General features: G+C 46.2%; 1 protein-coding gene across 20 annotated transcripts in view; it reads right to left on the reverse strand.

The window, feature by feature from the left end:
• PARD3 (par-3 family cell polarity regulator) overlaps positions 1-22,941 on the reverse strand; it is a 588,875-nt gene extending 565,934 nt beyond the window's left edge. For 10 of the 20 annotated variants that reach the window (XM_027560026.1, XM_027560020.1, XM_027560017.1 and 7 more), the window contains exon 1: positions 22,665-22,941. In XM_027560026.1, the coding sequence (XP_027415827.1) occupies positions 22,665-22,841 (177 nt within the window). In that variant the 5' untranslated portion in view covers positions 22,842-22,941. Of the gene's footprint in view, positions 1-21,778; positions 21,951-22,664 lie in introns of those variants that run through there. The other 10 variants (XM_027560035.1, XM_027560036.1, XM_027560034.1 and 7 more) reach the window with 2 other exon arrangements.
• Between the last annotated feature and the right edge of the window lie 449 nt (positions 22,942-23,390).

Genomic DNA, 23,390 nt, shown 5'->3' on the forward strand with positions numbered 1-23,390 from the left:
AGCACCAGATGCCTGCACTGGACAAGCTCAAGGTCACACCCTTTACATAAGTGTCTCTCTTTAATCTTCAAAGAGAAGGTACAGACGTATTACAACCCAGCTAACAGATGATCAAAATGAGGCTGCGGACTTCATTCCTGGGCCCAGGGGCTCACAGCTGTGAGTGTGGTGTACCACCTACTAAGCCCGAGGTCTCCCCAGAGGAGGCAGGAAGAACCTCCCAGGCCAGCCAAGCAAACACTGGTGCAACTTCTGGAAAGCAAACTGGCAAAATGCATAAACTGAGAGCCTTAAAAAAAGTTCATGACTTCCTCACCCCAAAAAAAATTATACACCCAGTTTAAATAAATAATCCAAACCACTGACCAAATTTTATGCACCAGGATTGTTACAATATTTTTAAATGGTGAAAAATGGGGCAACAAATTTCCAACAATAGGCAAATATGTATATATTCACACAGTGAAACACTATATAGCCTTTAAATTTTGTTATGACAATTTTTAAAAGACATGAGAAGGACTGGAGGGGACCATGTTCAGTCCCTAGTCAGGGAACTAAGATCCTGCATGCCACACAACAAGGCCAAAAACAAAAAAAGAAAAAGACATGGGAAGATGTAAACATATCAAGTAAACAAAGTCGGAACAATCATACATCGTGATTTCAACTTATTTTTAAAAAGCATCTGTATTTATATACACACAAACATACAGAAATTCAGACTGAAAATACTCGAATTTTAGATTATTCTGGGTGGTAAGACTGTAGGTGAGGTAATTTGCTCTACAAAAACATCTGTACATTGCAAACTCCCTATAATAAGTATTTATGTTCTTGTAATTAATGCAAACAAACATTTTTCAAGAAAGCATTCATCACACCTCTCAAACCAGCAACTCTGAAGAAGAATTCAGTGTTCACAGATGCTTCAGAGAGATTTCATCTGCACAGGCAGACTGTCTCAAACTCTCTGCAGCTTTGGATTGGGATAAAACTTCTCAAATTCCTGGTTAATTATTGATGAATGTGGAAATTGCCTCATTTATTAAACACTTATGTGCTTCCAAAGGCAAAGCAACACATTTTGAGGCTTGTAATCTGGTGTGAGCAAGCAGTTTCTAGTCTGTAATAGGATTACTCGTGGCGTTCTCATTCAAAGGACAAAATCCAATAAAATAAATCGTAGAGTGTGTTTGTTTAAGTAAAACACTTGTGCATTGTCTTCCACTTCCTCTGCCAGCTCTAATTTACCAATCAGTCAGATCCCCAAAGAGGCAGGCACAACAATGATGCTGATGCATAAACGAGGTGGGGAAGATGCTGAAATGACTTTACGGGTGCACCGAGCACCCACGCAGATGAGCAGAGAGGCAGAGGGGGCCTCGGAGGCTCTGCCCTGTGTGGAACTGGCATTCATGCAACACAGCACTTGTAAGTAAATGAGAAGTTTGCAAATGAAGCAGGGAAAATCAAGTTACAACTGAGCTAATACAAACTGAGGGGAGGGGTGGGGTATGAAGCTTTTTGTGAATTGTTTTCTAAATATTTCGGCAATGTACCCCAGTATAAATGGATTTTAAAAAGATTTAATGAGCCATACAAAAACTGACTGCATTTCTTTAATCCATGGAATTACATGAGAGGTATTTATTCCCGGGAAGACAAAAAAAAAAGCCCGTCTATGACCGTGAAATAAATCCCAAGTCTCTGGCCAAAGAACTCACACAGTGCAGTAACCACCTTCCACCCCAGCCTCTCACACAGACACACATACATGATGCACCCACACTCTGGTTGATAGTTTAAGAGCATCACAGAATAGACAATCACCCCACTGGGAGAAAAAGAAACCAAACTGAAGGCCTAGAAAGATTGAAGGCTGGAAGAGAAGGGGATGACAGAGGATGAGATGGTTGGATGGCATCACTGACTCGATAGACATGAGTCTGAGCAAGCTCCGGGAGTTGGTGAAGGACAGGGAAGCCTGGTGGGCTGCAGTCCATGGGGTCACAAAGAGTCGGACACAACTGAGCGACTGAACTGAACTCTCCTATACAACGTTCCATCATCTAACTGCTCCAACCCATCATTTCACTGTCCCTGACCCATTGTTACCAAAACACCAGTCCATGGGCCCAATGCACAGCGAGGCCAAACACCACCAAATGGTCAGAGTTTGGAGCAAAGAAAGGTTTACTTCAGGGTCACGCAAGGAGATGAGTGGCTCATGCCTTCAAAAACCCCAAACTCCCCCAAGAACTCTCAGCAAAGCCCTTTCCTAGAGAAGGAAAGGGAAGGGCGAGGGAGTTGTTGCAAACGTCTTGGTGGCAGAGCCTGTGTTCCTGAGGTCAGGTCACACAAAGTAAGGGAACGATGCTCCTCTAAACCTCCACCAACTGAATGTTATTCTCTGTTCTAACAAGAAAGGACACGGTCCCTAGGCACAACCATCACCTCCGAGGTCCAGTCCTGGCTGAGATGAGCAGATCTCAGCTGGCGGCTCCCTCAGGGCCAGGTCCCCAGACCCTCTCCAGCCATCATCACTGAGAAAGCAAGGGCACAGGATCCAACCAGTCCTCAGGCTCTTCTGGCCACCCACACAACGGTGGGAGGAAGAGCAGGTCCCACAGATGGTGACCCATACCATGAGGTTGCAGAGGTGGGGATGGGGGAGAGGGTCATCACCACCTCAAGGCCTAGGCACAGCTAGTGGGTGGCCTTAGTGAGGGCTCTGGAGCCTGCAGGACATGGCCCCAGCCTGTTCCCTGGGCCCCAGCTCACCTGTTGGTTTGAGGCCTGGTAAGCTGGAGAGCCCGGGGGAGAAGGCCAGGATCTGCCTCTTACTTCTCTCTCTGCCTGATGACCACCACTCTACAGGAAGTTGACTGAACGCCTCACTAATGGGCCCTCACTGACCGTTGGTTGCTTGTGGGTGGGGCCTAACACCAACCAATGGCTGAGCAAGACTACTAACGGTCCCTCACTGACAACTGGTTGCTTGTGGGTGGGGTCTAGCACCAACCAATGGCTGAGCGGGACCTCTACCAGTCACTCATTGACAGTTGGTTGCTTGGGGGAGGGGCCCACAGCTGTGCCAATCAATGGCTGAGCCGGACCACTAACAGTCATGCAGTAATGGGGTACAGGTTAATGGCAGCACAGCAATGGCCAGTGCTAAGGTCTGTGCCCAGCCATGCTCTATTACACCATCATCTAACGGCCCCTGATCCATCATCTAACTGCCCTACTGTCTAACTGCTCCGATCCATGAGGATGCAGCCACAGCATTCTGGAAGGTGCGTTTGCACCACTCACTCTGCATGGACTTCCTGCTCTGCCCAACCCTGGGGCTAAGGAGATGGGTGATAATAGAACAGAGTCCAAAGGGTCTTGCCAATCCTCTGAGGTAAGAAGAGATGAACATTTCAAATACCCGGCTAAGGCTACCAGTTCACTTTCCTCCCTCGATTCAAAAATGGTCATTAATCAAGCAGCACCTGTTCCCTGTCTCTTGACGCTTCACAGACTCCACTCCTCAGCACAGCAAATGCAAAAAAAAAAAACCCTTAATGTTCATTCAGGTTTAAAGCTGTGCTGTGCTTAGTCGCTCAGTCAAGTCCCACTCTTTGCGATCCCATGGACTGTAGCCCGCCAAGCTCCTCTGTCCATGAGGTTCTCCAGGCAAGAACACTGGAGTAGGCAACCTATCCCTTCTCCAGGGGATCTTTCCTGGAATCAAACCGGGGTTTCCTGCATTGCAGGCAGATTCTTTACCAGCTGAGCTACCAGGGAAGCCCCGATAAAAGACACAGACACGTAAAAAAGTGGCTCCTCACTGCCAGAGGAGTATTTCTTAATCAATTCCAAGCATTAGTCATAGCTGCGGTGCAGTTTCCAAGGACACTGTTTTTCCACTAAGGACATACCTCCCCCTCTTTTAGCCACTTTATGGAAAAGTTATCCACCCCCTGGAACGTGAGTATCCACCCACAATCTTTACAGCGACATCTGAGTGCAGTAAATCCAACATGTCAAGCCACAGTTGTCAGCAGGGGAAGCTGGACAGTACCAAGGATTCCCAGTGCAGAACCAGCACCATGCTGCAGAAGGAACATTCAAAAGGTCCTTCTTGATGATATCAGCACACTGTCTCCTAAAAATTCCTTCATGCATGCTCAGTCACTTAGCCATGTCTCTTTGCAACTCATGGACTGTAGCCCACTAGGTTCCTCTGTTCCCAGGTAAGGATACTGGAGTGGGTTGCCATTTCCTTTTCCAGGGGATCATCCCAACCCAGAGATTGAACCCACGTCTCCTGTGTCTCCTGCATTGGCAGGCAGATTCTTATCACTGAGCCACCTGGGAAGCCCCTTAAAAGTTCATCCTCTTCTAATTATTTACAACTAATAAAACACGTGATAACACAGTCGAAATTATTGGGGTAACTTCCTTTCAAAAATAAAATGTTTGTGTTAGTGACGCTTTATATCCCTATAACCGGATGTGTCTATTTTTGGATCTCTCTAGTTTGTGGGTGGGGAGGAGCAGAGGGTACCTTTTGGGCCACACCTGGGTCTGTGGCATAGATGACCCTGAGTGGTTTAGGCAATGGCACATGGTGCCAGGCAAGGAGAAACAGAGACTGGGGCAGAGCCTTGAATCCTCCCTGGGAGGGTGGGAAGAAGACTGTCCTGGGGGCGACAGGAAAGCCCTGAATCTATCTGAACATAAAGGCACAGCTCTGTCAACAACACAGAGGAAAGAATGGGAGAACCCAAGTGAGAAGAGAAATGAGGGCAATAGGATTCCAGGCTAGGGAACCAGGAAACAGCACAGCTTTGGGGAAATATGAGTCCATTCTATTAAGATGGGCAGGTGAAGAGAGGTGGTGGGAGTCAAGGGGAAAGGCTGATACAGGTTGTTTTTGCCTGGAAGCCCTGCCAAGCTTCATGGACTTTTCTGAGCTGGAGAGTGTTGTGACGGAAGCTGTCCTTGGGGACTTTCCCTGCTGGGAATATGCAGGGTGGGTTACTGCACACTTGGCGGGGGAGGGGTGGTGGTGGTGAGGGGGTCAGGAACCAGGAGATGCCCTTAACAAGTAGTGACTAGAGAATTTTATTCCCAAAGCCTGATACCTATCAATTACATGTAAAGCATTTCATTTTAAGTAAAACTGAATGAATGCAACCAGCACCACATTTAGAGCATTACAGTGGAGCAGGATATTACCCAAAAGTAAGGCACTAAATAGCATGGTGAACTTAACATATGGTTAAACTACTCCCAGAAAACTCCACTGAATTACCCATAAGCACCAGGGGATGCTCCCACAATGAGAGGGCTTGGGAATGGACACCACACAGGGGACAAGGTTCTCCCACTTCCAAAGCCACCCTCCATCCACAGCACACACTCATGAGAGAGCAGCTGCCTTCACCAGGCCTTCTGCCTATCTCTGCTGAACCCAAAGAATTTAACTCATTATAGTGAAACACCCCAGTGATGCAATATCCATAAGCTTCTACCGCCCCCCTCAAAAAAATCCACATTAGAAAAATAATTGACTCTTCTTTAAACTTGACACTGGTTTTGGCAGGAAACATATAATTCAAAATACTACCAGATGTTCAAAAGTCCATCTCCAGCATCTTCCAGAATCCCCTCTAAAAAAGGTAAACCCATACTCCAGTTCTAATTAGTACATGGAACATTGGAAGAGCTGCATTCTGAACACTGTTGCTTAGTAGACTGATGGAATTACTTCATTTCCTCATCGGTACATGAACTTGAAGATACATGACTAATTTACCTCAGGAGACATTCCAATAAAGGAATCCTGAGCGGCGCAGCCACTTTGAACCTCTCAGAGGAGATGCCATGTAAACCCAAAGTGTTATTATTTTTATCTCTTTCTGCTGTACAGCCTAGGAAAGCTGATAGATCTCTGGACTCATGAATTAGGAACTCCAATGACTTCTTAGATTTGTCAGCATTGACAGTTCAGGATATACACTTTATTACTGTGCCCAGACCAAGAAAAGGAGAACTTTACAACATGACACAGAACAATTAAAAGACTGAATGTTTTATATTATCTGCAATACACACACACACATACACACACACACACCCCTCTATAGTGACAGCAAAATAAAGATGCTCACAAGTTCCTGGACTCTCATGGCTTTGAGAAGTGCAGCCAGCATCCCCTGCCTTGGAATCTCTGCTGTTTAGTGACTGGTTTGGCACAGAGAATATAAGGTTAGTGATTCTGTGCTGGCTTCCATATTAGGGTCTTTATAAAGTGACAGCTTCCTCTTCTGACTCATAGGACACCCTCTCTAGGAGCCCTGAGACCTCCATGCTGGAGATGCAAAAACTAGGTACCCTGGTCAACAGTCCCAGTGAAGCCCAAGCTTCTACCAACCCCACCAGCACCAAACATGTGAATGAATGCAGCCATCTAGGACCTTCCAGACCAGGTCACCTGCCAGCTGAATATCCCCAAGTAACTCCAAATGAAGCAGAAGAATCACCCAGCTGAGCCCTGAACAAATTCTGACCCACTACATCATAAGATATAATTAGTTATTGATTTAAGCCATTAAGTTCTGAGTAGTTTGTTAAGCAGCAATACCTAAACATACATAAATTTTCAAACAACATTTTCACTAATCAACTCATGGTTAAGTGCTATTTGAAACTGCCAAATAAGAAAAAATTCTCACAAGGGCAGTGCTCCCAAACACGTTACACCTTTAACTAAAGTAATTTCTAACAGGTCTGTAAGTAAGTTCTTACAGCTACAGTACCTTTGAAGACACTGTTTTAAATATTGCACTTTGCATCTCTGAAATCTCCCTTGAGGAAAGCATGTCCTGTCTTTATCATCTCTGGCTGGTGAGCCCTGTACTGGGTCTTCCTGGCACTATGACTGGAGTTGGGGGGTGGGCAGGGAGTGGCAGGAAGCCCCATCCCATGTGCAAACTTTCCAAATGAAGGTCGGTTGGCAAATCCATGTGAAGAAAGACAGCTGGTCATCTGTCCTTTTTCCTACTTCAAGTAACAAAGGAAATGTATAAAAATGTACGGATAGTATAAGGAGCTACAATGCCAGGAAAAGCAAAGACTACAATGCCATTTGTTGTTGTCGTCTTTGTTGTGTGCACCACTAAGTCGTGTCCGACTCTTTGCGACCCCATGGACTGTAGCATGTCATGTTCCTCTGCCCTTTACTATCTCCTGGAGTTTGCTAAGATTCATGTCCACTGAGTCGGTGATGAATATCTAACTATCTCATTCTCTGTCACTCTCTTCTCCTTTTGCCTTCAATCTTTCCCAACATCAGGGTCTTTTCTAATGAGTTGGCTCTTCGCGTCGGGTGGCCAAAGTGTTGGAGTTTCAGCTTCAGCATCCGTCCTTCCAATGAATATTCAGGGTTGACTTTCTATGGGATCAACTGTTTTGATCTCCCTGCAGTCCAAGGGACTCTCAAGAGTCTACTCCAACACCACAATTTGAAGGCATCAATTCTTCATTGCTCAGCCTTCTTAATGGTCCAACTCTCACATTCATACATGACTACTGGAAAAACCATAGCTTTGACTATACGCACCTTTGTTGGCAAAGTGATGTCTTTGCTTTTTAAATACACTGTCTAGATTTGTCATAGCTTTCCTTCCAAGGAGCAAACGTCTTTTCATTTCATGCCCAAGTTAATAAAATGGACCCAGGTGGCAGGCTTCAGGTCCCCGAGGCCTCAGGCCAGAGGCACCTGTTGCCCTTGCTCCCTGGTGTGGGGGTGGGGACTGTCTGACTGGAACATTCCAACAAGCTGAGAGTGGATGTGTGTGATAGGAATGCCCTTTGGCCTGGTGAGGGTGTGCCTTCTCCTACATAGGCAGGCACAGCCACAAACAAGCCTGAAGAGAAGCTCTAGCAAAAGGAGTGCTCAGTCCACTGCTCACAAGCCTGCTTTACCCAGAACCAAAAGTCTTAGCTGTCCTGTCACTACACATCACAAACACCAAGAGGACAGCACATGACTTGCACCAAATCTCATGTGTTTGACTCAGTATGACCTTTCCTTTCCCCCCTTATTTCTATCTCTTGGGCTGTCAGTTTTACTGCTCCTCTGAACCTTTTAAGCCATTTCTGTCATTAAACTCAGACTAGATGTCCTTAAGAGTTAACAGCTGAAACCTCAGGAATACCTAGTACCGATGCTGTCAACTGCATCCACAAATACAACTCAAAATTAATTAACAGGCAGGAGAAGAGAGTGATTTCATTTTGAAAAAGAATAGATTCTTGTATATTTATACCTTGAATCACTTTTGCTGTACACTAGAAACTAACACAAAACTGTCAGTCAACTGTGAGTTCAGTCGCTCAGCCTTGTCCGACTCTTTGCAACCCCATGGACTGCAGCACATCAGGCTTCCCTGTCCATCACCAACTCCTGGAGCTTGCGCAAACTCATGCCCATCGAGCCGGTGATGCCATCCAACCATCTCATCCTCTGTCAACCCCTTCTCCTCCTGCCTTCAATCCTTTCCCAGCATCAGGGTCTTTTCCAATGACTCAGTTCTTCACATCAGGTCAATCAACTATACTCCAATATAAAATAGAAAAATTTTAAGGGGGGGAGTGACCGACCTCAAAAGTCAGAAATGAAAATGTACAGATGGAGCCATTGTCACTTAAGTGACCAGCCTGTGAGCACCCTGGCTCATCCTCTCAACTTATGTTCTGGAAATTTCCATGTATAGCTACAAGGCGGCAGGTCCCAGGTCACATAACACAACAACCCCTAAGGGCCTGGAAGCTGCTCTAAACCAGTGGTTCTTCACCCTGGAAGCACAGAGAAATCCTGGAGGAGCAATACCAGTATCCACTCCCACCCGGAGACCTGATTCCCTTGGTTCGTGGGGAGCCTGAGCATCCAGTTCTTAAAACCCTTTCAGATGTTCCTACCTGCAGCCAGAGTTGAGAGCAACTGCTCTGAATCATCTGTTGTTGTTTTAGTCAATAAGTTGTGGCCAACTCTTTGCAATCCCGTGGATTATAGACAGCCAGGCTCCTCTTTCCATGGGATTCTCTAGGCAAGAACAGCAGAGTGGGTTGCCATTTCCTCCTCCAGGGGATCTACCTGACCCAGGGATCAAACTCGAGTCTCCTTCATTGGTAGACAGGTTCTTTATCACTGAACCACCAGGGAAGCCCCTGGAATCACCTGAGTGAGTGAAAGTCTCTCAGTCGTGTCCGACTCTGTGACCCCATGGACTGTAGCCTGCCAGGCTCCCTGTCCATGGAATTTTCCAGGTCACAATACTGGAGAGGGTACCCATTTGGATTCTTTACCAGCTGAGCTATCAGGGAAGCTTAGAATCATCTGAGGATCTGACTAAAACGCAGATTTTGAGAGCATCTCTCAGGGATGGGGTCCATGATTCTCCATTCCTAACAATCTTCCAAGCAAAGCCAGCACTGCTGACCCATAGACCACACCTGAGCAGCAAGGGGCTTCGACGTCTAGCCTCCCTGAACCAGCCAGCTCCATCATCCCAAATGTGCACTTCTTCCCTTCACTCATGAGCCACTAGATGAAACCTAGATCAGAAAAGAACTTGTCTTCTCCAATGGGTGCTGTTCATTCTTTCCTGTAGAACAGTACAGGCTCTCCAGCCAGAGGGGTCACATCAGATGTACAACTGTTTGCCACCTTCTTAATCTTCTTTAGCCCAAGCGTCCTCACCCATAAACTCAGAGTTGCCTCACTACCACTCCATGGGTTTACTGAGCATGAGCCCAGACTTAGGGCCTGATGTTACAAAATGCCCCCAGAGTGCTAACCATGCCTGTTGATAATAGGCGTTATCACTGCTACTCTTTACCTGATACCACTGTGTCCTGCTTACCCTCCTACCTGTCGGAAACTCCTCAACAAATTGGGACTGAGATGTGATGGGTATCACTGTTAAAAGTACTTTCTCAACAGCTCCCCAATGTGACAAGCAGATACATAATGCCCTTGATACAGCACCTCTTGTGCAAGAGCTTTCTATCATCCATTCTGACCTAGAAAGGTTACTGACACCAAAAGACTGACCTGAAAATACCACTCCCCTGAATCTATAAAGGAGGCGGCTTCCCTCCTCATAGGTGGAAAAACAGCCCAGGACCAAAAACTCTTCTGCTTTAGACTAAAACTCCACTCCAATCACCCATCAGAACAGATCTGTCTAAAATGCTCCCAAGTCAAAGAGTACAATTTAAATGTTCCCAGAGAACATAAAGAAATACTCAAGATGAGATGAATGCGTTAATTAACTCAATGGGAGGAAGTCTGCACAATGTACAGGTGTATCAAATAACGGTGCACACTTTTAAATATCTTACAATTTTGTCAATTACACCTCAATAAAGCTGGGGGGAAAAAAACTCCCCCAGAGCTATTTCTCTACAGTTTTGTTATAAAATGCTGGGGTATTCTGGAAAGGTTCTGAAAGCACTATTTATCACTTTCATTACAAAGCACAAAAACACAGGAAATTGTGAATGGAAATGATATATATAAATTCCAATCAACAGTGTTGCTGTATCTCTTTTTAGGCCTTGTGTGAATCAAAAGCTTTGGATTTCAAATGCACTCACCTGACACAATGTGTATAAACAAATATGGAAGCAATCAAAGTCAAAATATGAATGCTGCACAACTAGATAAGCTTTATTATTTTAATCACTACCTAGCAACTTCCCTAAAGACATATGCAGAGAGGGAGGAAGCTTGAATTAATAAGGTGTTTAAAGTCCTCAAAGAGAGGAAGACAACTCTCAATACTGTGAAAGGGAAAAGGTAAGTAAGAAGTGGTCCTCTTGGGCATGAACTCAGTTGAGTTTTGATGAGTTGGCAAGTCTGGCATTTTAGCACAGCCCCACCCAGAACCCTGAGGAAGCCTCTCAGGCACCACTCCTGGTTCAGAATGATAAATAGGTCAACTCTTGGGCGAAGTCTTCAGGTGATTGGCATTGGGTGCCTTTAGCTGAACTAAAGTATTAAAAGTTGTATCAATCTGTCAACCCTTACAACTATCTACCCAAGCAAAAGATGTTCGGTGTGCATTTACTGCTGATTTAGCTGCCCGAAATCACCATCTTAAAGATACAGAAAAGAGTGAAGAAGTGTTACGGGCATGTGAATTATAGAGGCCTATTGAATAAAGGATTAGAGGGGTCACAAAACTGTCAACCTTCCCATTTTTTTTTATAACTCAGATTATCTCTTTGTGCTCCAGTGTACTCTCAGAACTACTAGTTAATAAATGCTAAAGGTCTTTAAAACAGCTGTCTTAAAGATCTTTAGGATTTTTTAAGTATCAATAGTATTTACAATTTCTAGTTTTACTCTTTCCAACTTTCAAAAGATTTCTTTAATGGAATAATGTGTAACCAGTGCCTTTTAAAATATTGTAAATATAGCAAAGTAAAGTCCCATAATCTCCATTCATCTAGCAGTATGGCAGCTGCAATTATTTTAGAAAATAAGAAGGGCTAATAGGACTTCCCTGGTGGTCCAGTGGTTAAGAATCTGCATGCCACTTCAGGGGACAGGAGTTCAATCCTGGTCCAGGTGGATCCCATATGCCACAGAGCAACTAAGCTCGAGTGCAGCTGCCGAAACCCACTCACCCTAGAGCCTGAGCTCTGCAACAAGTCACCGAAATGAGAAGCCCAAGCACCACAACAAGTAGCCCCAGCTTGCCTCAACTTGAGCAAGTCCATGGGGAGCAATGAAGACCCAGCACAGCCAAAAATAGATAAAGTTAAAAAAAAAAAGAAAAGAAAAGGCTAATAACAGAAAAAGCTACAGTTAGGATAAACACACTTCTTGATCTGTAAAAGAATCAGCTACTGGATTATTAGAACATTTTTTTCCCCCTATTTCCAACTGATTTAGTAAAAGTACCAAAACTGGAATACTAAATACTGGAATTTCTATAGTACTTTTAAGAAGAAAGTGCTAACTCTTTGACAAACCATCTTGAAAAATGACAACTAGAATTATAAATCAAATAAAAATCAAGTTGATTTTATGAATTAGCCATTAAAAGTGTGTCTAATTTCTGTGTGAAACTTGAAGGAAAGGAAAAGATATAAAATTGACTAAGAGTCTATAACATGGCAGGGGAATTATCTATAATAAATCCCTTGATCTCTATGACTGCTAACTAAAGAAAATACTCCCAAATTGCAGATGAGAAAACTGCGGCTCAGACAGCTGGTGAGACTTATCGAAGTTCAAAACTGCCATGGCCAAAACCAAAAACGACGAAAGATATTCCTCTATGGACATCTTTGGAGCATCTATAACAATGTCACTGGGATTTTATTTCTCAAACAACAAAATACTTTCAAGACTTTTAAAGGGAGAACTCTTTTTTTCCCCCGAAATATTCAATATTCCACATCTAGAGCAGTTCTAAGGAAGATGAGAAGAAACAATTTAGAAGCATTTATTCAAGTGAGCCTTAATCACTTGTGACCATTCTTAGCAAGAGCGAAAGAACAGTATAGCTCTCAAAATCTCTGTTTTCCTTCCTGCAAGGCCTTTCTATAACATTCTCTCTTTAAACGTTCACAACAATCCCATGAAGGACATGGATCCTAGGCTGACAGAGGTTACCGTTCTTGCTTTCTGATACACAAATGACGTAATCTGTTCTTCTGAATCCTGGCCCAGACTGTGTCATACTGATGTGCTTGCCTCCTAGAAGGAGAAAAACAAAAAAACATCCACCACCAAACTTTCCACCTCCAGCTAATTGTGTTTTACCAAACATCTGTGTTTTTAAAAAGTGGGTCATGAAATACAAAAGATAAAACTGACTCCACTATAAAAAATTCAGGGTTTTATTAGCTTTCCAGGTTTCCTTGAAAAAAAAATTCCCAATAGTATATGCCTTCATAATTTAAAATATGACTCATTTCATATTCCTCAGGCAGTACCAATGCAGAAATGCCACCACCTTCCAGATGCAGTTGTTTAAGTAGTTATCAATCCAAATGAGGCACTTTCATGTAGCAATCCCCTTGATTTATCTGAAAGGTTTTTTCCCAGATCTCTAACAAAACAATAAAAATACCAAATCCTACATTCAGCTTTCATGGATTTAGAGATTAGTCATATCCTGTATGGTGGCTCACCAGGAACCAATAACATGCACATCTCCCCTCCTTCTTCTGCAGGTGCTGCTGGCTGGAATGAGAGAATCTCAGGTTAGACTATACCCCTGTTGGGCAGGAATCTGGCTAAGTAGTATTCACATATGACTTTGCACAACAGGTTTCAGAATTACAAATGGTGTATCTTAAAAGCCTTCCTGTGTTCCCTGGGAAATGGATTATTTTTTAATTCTGGATTCAATATTAGATTTGGAAAAAATTAAATCACGAACATGAAAAAATATTTCCCAGTTTTTATTGTATACTGCAAAGAACTAGAACAAAATAGCCCATTCTCATCTCAACCACTTACACAGAAACAGCCTTTCTGTGTTTTTCATCTGTTAATACCACATTATTTTAGTATTTAGGAACCCTAGGTTTTTTTTATATATAGTGAGTTGTTTTCTAAAATAAACAGAGAAGGAAAGATTGCTTTGTATAATAGAATATCTCAAAGAGGTCTTTTCAGATACATAAATCCTATCATACAGGGATGCAGTACAAAAACAAGAAAAACTACACACCAGGAAAAAATAAACCTGAGTTCCAAAAACTTGCCTTATCATTTCTGAATATTAAAGAACATTAAAAGTAGGGACCAGTCATCTCTAAAACCCCTTAAATTGATATCACCATAAAAATACCAAATTCATGAATACATTTGAGCATGTATGTGTATACACATGCCATACATTTAGAACCATGCAGAATCATACCTTTAGTAACACTTCATAAAGGACACAGTCTTATTAAGTTACTTCTGAGCATGTAATTTATTTTAAGAGATATTTATCTTGGGACAGTAAGGAATTCTGAGGGACAGTCCAAGCAAAATACATCCTAACTTTCAAACAGCATATGTCTGACCTGCAGGTCAAGCCCATCATTTCAAAGTAAAGGAAGCAAAACATTCTCACAGGGAGGGTCGGAGGAGTTGAGATCTACTCTGTTCGCACCTCTGAAAAGCCTCTCATGCCTGATGGTCCCACAGGCACAACCACCAACCACGCAGACTCAGGGTGGCTGTTGCCCAGGGGGCCAGAAAGCAGAAGCCAGCCCAGAACTTCTGAGTATAGGGAGATGAAGATGGGAAAACTGATGCGCACAGAGCTTGTGAGATCTGCCAAAGCTCAAACCCAAAAACTGGAAAAGTTCTTCCATGATGGACATCTTAGATCATCTGAATCAACCACCGGGACAGCTGGTGGACTGGGCTGAGGGAGAAGAAGGCAGAACAGGTGAACGGTCAGTTGGTGAAGCCTTTCCAGGAGGTACTAGGGAACGCGGATTCTCACAGTCAAGGGCTGAGCAGACAGCACCAGGAGAGAGCGGGCAACCTCAAGAAAGCAGGTTCACACATTGTACGGAAAACTCCTAAAAATAGCCAGTCTTCATTTGAACATCTCTAACACAGAAAAACACAGAACTATTAAATACCTAAAAAATGGAGCTCTGTCCATAGTGGCTTATACAGTCTATTTTTTTAAGCATCTTTATTGAGACATAACAATATATTACACAATTCATCCATTTAAAGTGTACAATTCAGTGATGTTTATAGTATACTTACAGAGGCATACAACCATCATCACTATCTAAATTGAGAACACTTTCATCATCCCAAAGATCAACCCCATCCCCATAAACAGCCACCTACCATTCTTCAACCCCCCGGCCCCAGCAACTCTACTCTACTTTCTGCGTCTACAGATTTGCCTATTCTGGTCATTTTGTAAATTTGGACTCATAGTATGTGGGCCTTTATGACTGGCTTCCTTTATGTAGCATACGGTTTGCAAGATGCATCTCTAGTGAGGCATGCATCACAGCTTCCTTCATCTTTACAGCTTAATAATATTCTAATGTTATAGATATACCACATTTTCTTCAGTTGATGAACATTTGACTTGTTCTATTTTTTGGCTGTTACAAATCATGTCATAGACATTCGTGTATATATTTTTTCTATAGATGTGTTTTCAATTTCTCATGTGTGTGTATAAGCTAGTATCGAGAGTGAAAAAACTAAATAATTCACATTTCAAGTCATTTGGAAAGAAGCTGGAAATTGTATTTCTAAGTTCCAATATTAGTTGAAGGAGGAGAAATGAATAAACAAAAGTAATATTTAATGGCAGGAACACCTAAAGATGGAAGGTCAGATGCAGGAAGACAGAGCCATGAAGGAAAAGCATTTTTACATAATCCTTCCAAATGGAAAAAAATTTTCAATTGGATAAAATAATGACTGTAAGACAAAAAACAATCACCTTCCTACTATGATGACAGAACTTTACATTTCTTTTTATTAAGATTTTTCTCTTTTCCATGTAAAAGATACCAAAGATACCACAGAAAAGATGCCAAAAACTGGTAAAAAAAAAAAAATTGGCATAAATTTTCTGAGCCCTGTTCCACTGCCATTGACCTTGGTGGCACCTTGGACTGCTAAGTGAGTAGCCAAGTGGGAGAAAAGTCGCCTGTGTGGGCTGCCCACCTCTACGCCATGGAAGAGCACCTCCACTTGGGGAAAGCACTTTCCTAGACCAATCGTATGTGTTTCTTTCCATCCTTGAAAAAGGGCAGAGGGCTCGGGTCATCTTTCAAGTGTTCACCACCACCCACCTGCATCCAAATCTAGGCCTGAACAAACCTTCCAGCACAGATGGAGATTCTGTGCACGTGGCCCTTTGACGTGCACAGGTTACCTCCCGTGCCCAATTCACAACATTCGTCACAAGCCAGGAAGCACCATGCATCGCCAGATTCTCCCTGTGAATCTCAGATCCTAAACATTTCTGTTTACTCCTGGCACTTACCCACGGATCCCAACTGACAGAATTAGAAGCGCCAGACCCAGCACAGGTGTGTCTTGGGGCCAGATTCCTGCATTGCCCTGGCCACCAGCCTTGAAACAGGCCCAAAGCAAACCCCAGGATGATTCCTCTGCTCTGGCTGAAAAACAGACCAAACTCCTTGAAAACAAATGACACCAGAGAATAACTTCCAGGTACCCTGAAACCACACTAAATCAATCTCTGTCCCAATACGCCAAACATACAAAACTTTAAAGTCTTCAAAATCATACAGTCTTCCAAGCAAAAGTGCATTTTTTGTCTGAGAATACGTGCCACGTATTTATCCTCAATTTTGCACCTACTCAGCTTGTAAGATGGACTACATGGCAGATACCGGTAAGACTGAGGCAGGACCATCACCTTCAAGCACCTCATCTGGAGGAGAAGGGGCATAGTTCTGTTCCAAAACAAATACCCCGAAGCACCCACAACAAGGCACATTCCTCCAGGTCAGTACGGGAGCTGTGGGAAGCGGGGAGAACCTCAAACAGCCTTGGGTGCGGGGCCAGCCGGAGCTGAGCTGAGGCTCAAGAGAGGAGCAGATGTGAAGCAAGCAAGTGATCTAGGTGGGGGAAACTGAAAATGCCAGAGCAAAGGCAGGAAAGTGCAAGCAAGGCCAAATGGGTAGGGATGAAGTGGGAGGGTTTGAGGTGGAAGAGGCAGGAGGGGTCCTACAAGGGACAGGCCCTGCTGAGGTGGTAGGACCTGGCCTCTGGGGAAAGCTGATATTGGGGTCCTTAAGCAGAAGAGTACATGGAAATGTGCATTTTAGAAAGATCAACCATTCAGACATGTTTCTTCTTTTTTTTCTTTTTGAAGAGGAAGATGAGAAAATGTTAACAAAATAATAAAATGTATTTCATTTCACTATTCAAAAATAGGGTCATTCAAACTCTGCAACAATTTCCTAAAAGTTTCCTATTTTCCTAAAAGTTTCAATAAACTTGCGAATGTGTAACAACATGCAGTCAGCCATCTGTCCACAAGAAATCACACACCAAACACAAGATTCTTCATACAAACCATGACTTACATGGTTTTGGTAATCAACAGTCCTCCCCACCCCCCAAAAAGGAAAGTGTATTTTCAAAAGTTACTGCCCATAAATTTATGTTTGTGTTTTTTTTTTTTTTTATGTACCAACAAACTGAAAGTGAAAGTTGCTCAGTCGTGTCCGACTCTTTTCTCCAGGCCAGAATACTGGAGTGGGTAGCCTTTCCCTTCTCCAGTGGATCTTTCCAACCCAGGGATGGAACCCAGGTCTCCCACATTGCAGGTGGATTCTTTACCAGCTGAGCCACAAATAAATTGCTATTAAATAACTCAAGGTTTCCATGCTCAAAGAACAGAAGCAGTGCCCCTCCCCCCAAATAAAAATGGAGGCCCAGAAGTCAACCCAGAGTAAAGCTGTAACATCCGCGATTTTTACATTCTCTACACACACACACACACACACACACACACACACACACAATGTGCTCTTCATTGCGGTGTTGCTTAGGCAAATATTAACATTCCTACCTATTCTTTAATTAAATTACACACTGTCTTCCCGAGCAAAGAGGAAAAACCCAAACAGAACTAGCAGACTACTCAGGAAAGTCTCACAGGCAGTAAAACCATTTGGTGAGTAAAACCAATTAGGGATCCAGATGCAGAGCTGAGGAGCTGCCCATTCATCACCCCTCAGTACTCACAGGAACCCTGCTGGGGAGGAACCTGTTCAAGAGATGAGGAAATGAGGCTCCGTAGGGCTGGTCTGCCCAAGGTTAAACGGTGAGAAAACCCAGGTCTCCAAATTCAATCCAAAGCTCCCCCTCAACCCCTAAAAGAGGGGTTGAGACCTAAAAGAGGTCTGGGGGTGAGACGGAAGGGAGCTAAGAGGTTCCAGTCACAGCCCTCCCTCACTTTTTTCTTCCCTTCATTACTCCTCAGGGACCAGCAGTATTTCTGTGGACTGAAGGTGATCCTGGTCCTCTGCCCGGAAGAGAACTAGTCCTGCCCAAACACCTCAGTCCCCCCGGACCATCAGACTATACGAAGCCTCAGGGTCTCATCCTGGCATTCCCGGCCCTCCTCAGCTTGGTCCTGCCCCACCATCTGACAGGACAGCAGCACAGGAGCCAAACCAGCCCTGATGCTCACCGACAATGCCCTCCCTTTCACCCCTCAGCATGGCAGCCAACACATTCCAGATTCACCTGTCAAACCAGGACACCTAAGCCAGGCAGATGGATTTGGGGGTTACTCCACTACCCAGTTAGGAAGTGCCATCCTAAATCCAGGCCAGCCTTCCCACTGACTAAGCCTAGTATACGCAAACCCCAGTGATTCCAGGAGATTGCCACCCCCAGGCTATAATGACCACTTCCATCTCTGAAATCCAGAAGCAGCTACTCTCTGTATGTACCACTCTATTGCTAATTAATGTTATTGCCTACTGTTATTTCTAGTTTAATATATTCACCCTGTTTCCCAGATTACATTCTTCTTGAAAGCAAGAATTCAGCCTTACATTTCTTCATAGAGCATGACATTTTGCATACAGTAGCCCTTCAACAAATAAACAATTTTTTTTAAAAAAGAATGGAGATTTTTTTTTCCTGCTAACCAGAGTTAAGGTGCACAGCAGGAAAAAATGGGAAGTCAGGCCAGCCCTGATCCACTGAGAATAAAGAAAGAGCAGGCAAAGCCCTGAGAAGCCAAGTCACCACATTATAGAGTCCGGGCAGTTGGTGCTCTGCACCGTATGTCCATCGGGGGCCATGGATGAGTCAGGCCACAGGTAGGAGCAGAACAGTCCACATGACACGGTCCTCCACGTCTAGCAGGGCACCCTCCTCAGAGATGGTCTGGATGAGCATGGGTGGATGGGGAAGAACAGCCAACCCATTTTCACCCATCAGGGATCATAAACAGAAAAAGTTTTTAACTGGAGGGGGAAAAAAGTGCTATGAATAACTGTAAGCCTTCAAATATCTGCTTATTGAGGACATTTCTGGTATTCAGTCACACCACTCCACTGCCCAGAAAAACGTATTTGTTTAACCTGAAAACAGCTTAAATATAATGCCAAAAATTAGCCCCACCACACCACAAAATGCTCACTGCAGAGAAAGTCTTAGTGGCTTGGGATCATTCTTTCTCTTTCCTTTTTCCTTTAATTTCTTTCTTTCTTTTTCCAGCTTAGCTGGTTTTTATACAAAGCCATAAACATGATCTTCCCCCATTTTCCCCCACCAGATGGGAGTTCGGCATGGCACATGTCACCTAGCAACCAAACACCACTCTACAGCTACCCAGTTCTTCATACAAAATTTATCTTGTTCTATTCAACAGTAAGGGGTAAGGAAGAGATAAGAGGATAAAAGTTAAAACAAGTGTTAATAAGTGTTTGCTGCATAACCATTTTAAAGGAGGTGGACAAAATGGAAAGAACCACTAAAGTTTCATCTTAGCCATTACCTAATCATTTAAGAGGAAAAAAATACAAATGGACCTGGAAGAAACTCCAGCTCATACAACACTGGAGAGTCAACAGTCTTGTGATCTGATGACTGAACTTTGTAGACCACAAAGCCCATTTTAAAATTTACCTGCTGAACTGTGAATTGTACTTAAAGAGAATTTAAACAATTTTGGAAGCCTCTGAGTCATTTATTTCCAACTCCAACAACACCGTCACTTTCTGAGCATGACCCTTCCTTCCTTCCATCTCCACCAGGAACAGTAATCAGTCTCACGCCTACCCTTCAAAACTCAGCTCTGATGCTGCTTCTCTTGGGCGCTTTCCCAGGTGCCCTGCAGAAACCTATGTTTCCTTCTTCATGCTCCCCAGTCATTGCAAAACCACCACCGATACCTAAAGACAAAGTCCAGCTCTCTCACAAAGGCTTCTCAACTCCATCTACTCAAAACCCCAGAGGCCTGTCTTCTCCCCACTGCACTGTAACTCGCCAATCCAAAGGCTGGTTACCCTCACTTGCAGGACCGTGTGGCCTATATCTCCTTGAGTCTCACAGTCCAATTTCCACAAGCAGCCAGTGGATCTCACAGATGTCCAGCACCCAGAACAATGCCTCAGTCACAGTAAATGCTTAAGAATTTCTGTGGAGCATACAAATGACCCAAACAACTACATTTGTATCTCCCAAACAAGCTGTTCCACCCACATGCATCATGTGCATAATGAAATATGACTAATGTTAAGCATGTTAATGTTTAAGCATGTAAATGACTAATGTTAAGCAGGTCCATTTTAAGCATGTAAGCCAAGAAACGTCCATCACTCCTCTGTACTCGGAACCTGGGCACACTGCAAAGTATATATTATTTTCTTTCCTCTCACAGTTTATTCTGTTGGTTTCCTGAGTACATGTGCAATCTGATTATTGGTACCGAACATTTAGATCACAAACTGTCATCCATAAACAACCCTTTAAAATATTTAAGGTAGGTTCAGAGGTTGACAGTGGTTCAAGATAAGCAGGTGCCCAATTTCCACTAATTTTATTTGATTTTCAATAAAAGTTCAACCAACTGTAAGGAACATTTTAGAGCCCTGAAATAAAGTCAACATATTCCATCACTGTGTCAGGTTCTTAACCGTCCCCAAGGTTATCTTTAAAAGGCCAAACGCGGGCTAATTTTCCTCTCTCCTCAAAACAGGAGTGTAAAAAAATTTTTTCCTCTGTGGCCCCCAGACCCACAGGGCTCGAACCACTCCAAGATCGGAGACAAAACGGGAATTCTGAAAGTGACTGTGCTTTCCAACCAACGTTCCTCTGGCGCAAAGGAAATATCCTCAGGTGCTTGAGAGAAACTTGGGAAGCGTGGGCTGTTGTCAAACAGACACAGACGATAAAACAATTTAACAAAAAGCCTTTTCACTTCTGACACATTGTAGAGGAATGCAGGGAAGTGGAGACAATGTTATCACTCCACGGGGAAAAGGGAAATCCACTCCACTCCAGGCCGGGGCGCGGCCCGGGCTCCGCAGGGAGCTCGGTGCAGACGGGTCCACGGCGAGGTGCCGGCAGGAACACTCGGAATTCGGTGACCCATCTCCAGGCTGTGCTCCTCCCAGGAGCCAGCTGTGCTCCCGGGCCTCTCGGTGTCCGAAGTGCAGGGTTCCAGCAACGATCGCGAGCCAGCTGGAGCTGGTCGCTCCCGGCGCCGCGCCCCCACCCGCCCCGGGACCCCCGCCCGGCAGGGCACGCAGGAGGGGCTCCCCCCACCGCCCGGCGGGGGGCGCAGAGGCACCAGCGAGCCACTCTCCCCGCGCGCGGGGCGAACTCCGCTCCAGCAGGAAAAGTTCCCTCGCCCGGCCTCCGCCCGCGGCCCAGGGCGGGGAGCCGGGGCCGCAGCCCGCGGCCGGGAGCAGGCTCCGCACGCCCTGCCGCGGCTCCGGCTCGGCTCCCCGGAGGCTCGGGGCGCCGGCGGCCGGACCTCGAAGGAACAGCGGGGGCTGGGGCGTGGGGGCCGGGCGCGGGGAAGTTTGCGGCCCGCAGCCCGGCCGGGGGGCGCAGGCCGGGCCGGCCGCCGCGCGCTCCCTCTCCCCGCCTCCGCCGCCGCCTCCCCTTCCAGGAAGCGCCATATTGATCCCGGCGCCTTCCCTCCTCCCGCTCCTCCGCCCCTCCTCCGCCCCCTCGGCCGCCCGCCCGCCCCCGCCCGCGCCCCCGGCCCCTCACCTTGGCGATGGCCTTCCGGTAGCGGGTCACCGCTTGCTGGATGAGGCTGAAAACTTTCATGTGGCCGTCCCCGCACGGCACGACCACCCGGGTCCTCCCGAAGCACACGGTCACTTTCATGCCGCCGCCGCCGCCGCCGCCGCGGGCCGGCCCGCGCCCCTCGGTGACCGCGGCCGGAGGGGCCGGAGCGCCCTGGGCCGAGGCGACTGCACGCGGGGCGCGCGGCGCGGGGCGCGCGGCGCGAGGCTAGGGGCCGCGGCCGGGAGCCCGATCGGCTCGCATGCCCGGCCTGCAGCCCTCGCCGCGCCTAGCCCGGCCTGGCCCCGGGCTCGCCCGCCTGTGCCCGCGCGGCGCCGCAGCCTCCGGCCACCTGTTCGGTGTGTGTCGTCGCGCTCGGCGGCCGGGCCGTGTGGCGCTGGCGCGGCGCTCGCTCCGGGCCGCGGGGGAGGGGACGCGGCGAGGGGAGGGACGGGGAGGAGGCGAGGGGAGGGGAGAGGAGGGGAGGGACGAGGAGGGAGGGGAAGGGACCAGACGGGAGGGAGGGGAGGGGAGGGGAGGGGAGGGGCGCGGCCGGCCCACAACACACTGCACACGCGGAGACCTGGCGCGGGGTGCTGGGCGGCCTCCCTCCTCCGCCGCCCAGCAAGCCTGGGCGCCGCAGCCCCCGGCCCCCGCCTCCCGCACCCCCCTTCCTTTGTCGCTGTGAATCCCCCTCCTGGCGCTGGAGGGGCCCAAGAGGAATCGCGGCTGACTCCACACTGCCCCAAAGGTCCGGGGGAGGGGGCGGCTCCCGCCCGATCCCCCCAACTCCCAACCCCCCCCAACCTCGTCCCCAGAATGAGGGGCTGCTCTGCGGGGAGGCCTTTCTCCCCAGGCCACCACTTACCTTGAAGTTCCTGTGACCCCATGGCGACCCACCGGCTTTGTCGTATGCAACTCCGACATCAGCAATTGGCATCGTTTTATTTCTTAGAATTCTGCAACCCAAGCAATCTGAACGCAAAGTTAGGAACAATGCACTAGGAAGGCCACCGCAGCCCTGGGGAAGAAAGCAGCGCCGCATGGAGTCACCTGCGTGGGGACCCGCGACAGTTAATAGAGGAACCGACACCACGTCAAAAAAGTAACTGAGGCTCCTCTGTAATGGCAGGAATCTGAGTGTTCCTGGCAACTGTGTGTCTCTCTGTTCAAAGAATGCAAGTGTCAACAAAGAGTCATCGCTGGCCCAGGTCTGTCCCAAACGATAGTGGATTCATTTTTGCCAGCGTCTCGAGGGCTTGTGAAAGTGATCAACAGCTCTATCGGCTCGAGGAGAACTTCAGCAGGTACAGTTGGTGACCGTCCACCTCCCTTTTTAAACTAAGGAAACAAGACAGGTTAATCTGCTTTTTGGATCCCTGCACTTTCCACTGCCCCAGGTATAGTATGGTTTGTCATACACAAGGTAATTCCATTCCTCTGCAGCCCTTGACCAGTACAATCAATTATCCTGGCAAAGCAGTGCAATAAATAGGCACCATGTGTCATCATCCCATCTTACCCCAGGATGCTAAGGAGTGTTGAAATCACTAGCCCAAGGCCACCCAGAGAAAGCTAGAGGATGACCCAGAAA

This window comes from Bos indicus x Bos taurus, chromosome 13, assembly GCF_003369695.1.
Source record: "Bos indicus x Bos taurus breed Angus x Brahman F1 hybrid chromosome 13, Bos_hybrid_MaternalHap_v2.0, whole genome shotgun sequence".
NCBI classification, from domain to species: domain Eukaryota; kingdom Metazoa; phylum Chordata; class Mammalia; order Artiodactyla; family Bovidae; genus Bos; species Bos indicus x Bos taurus.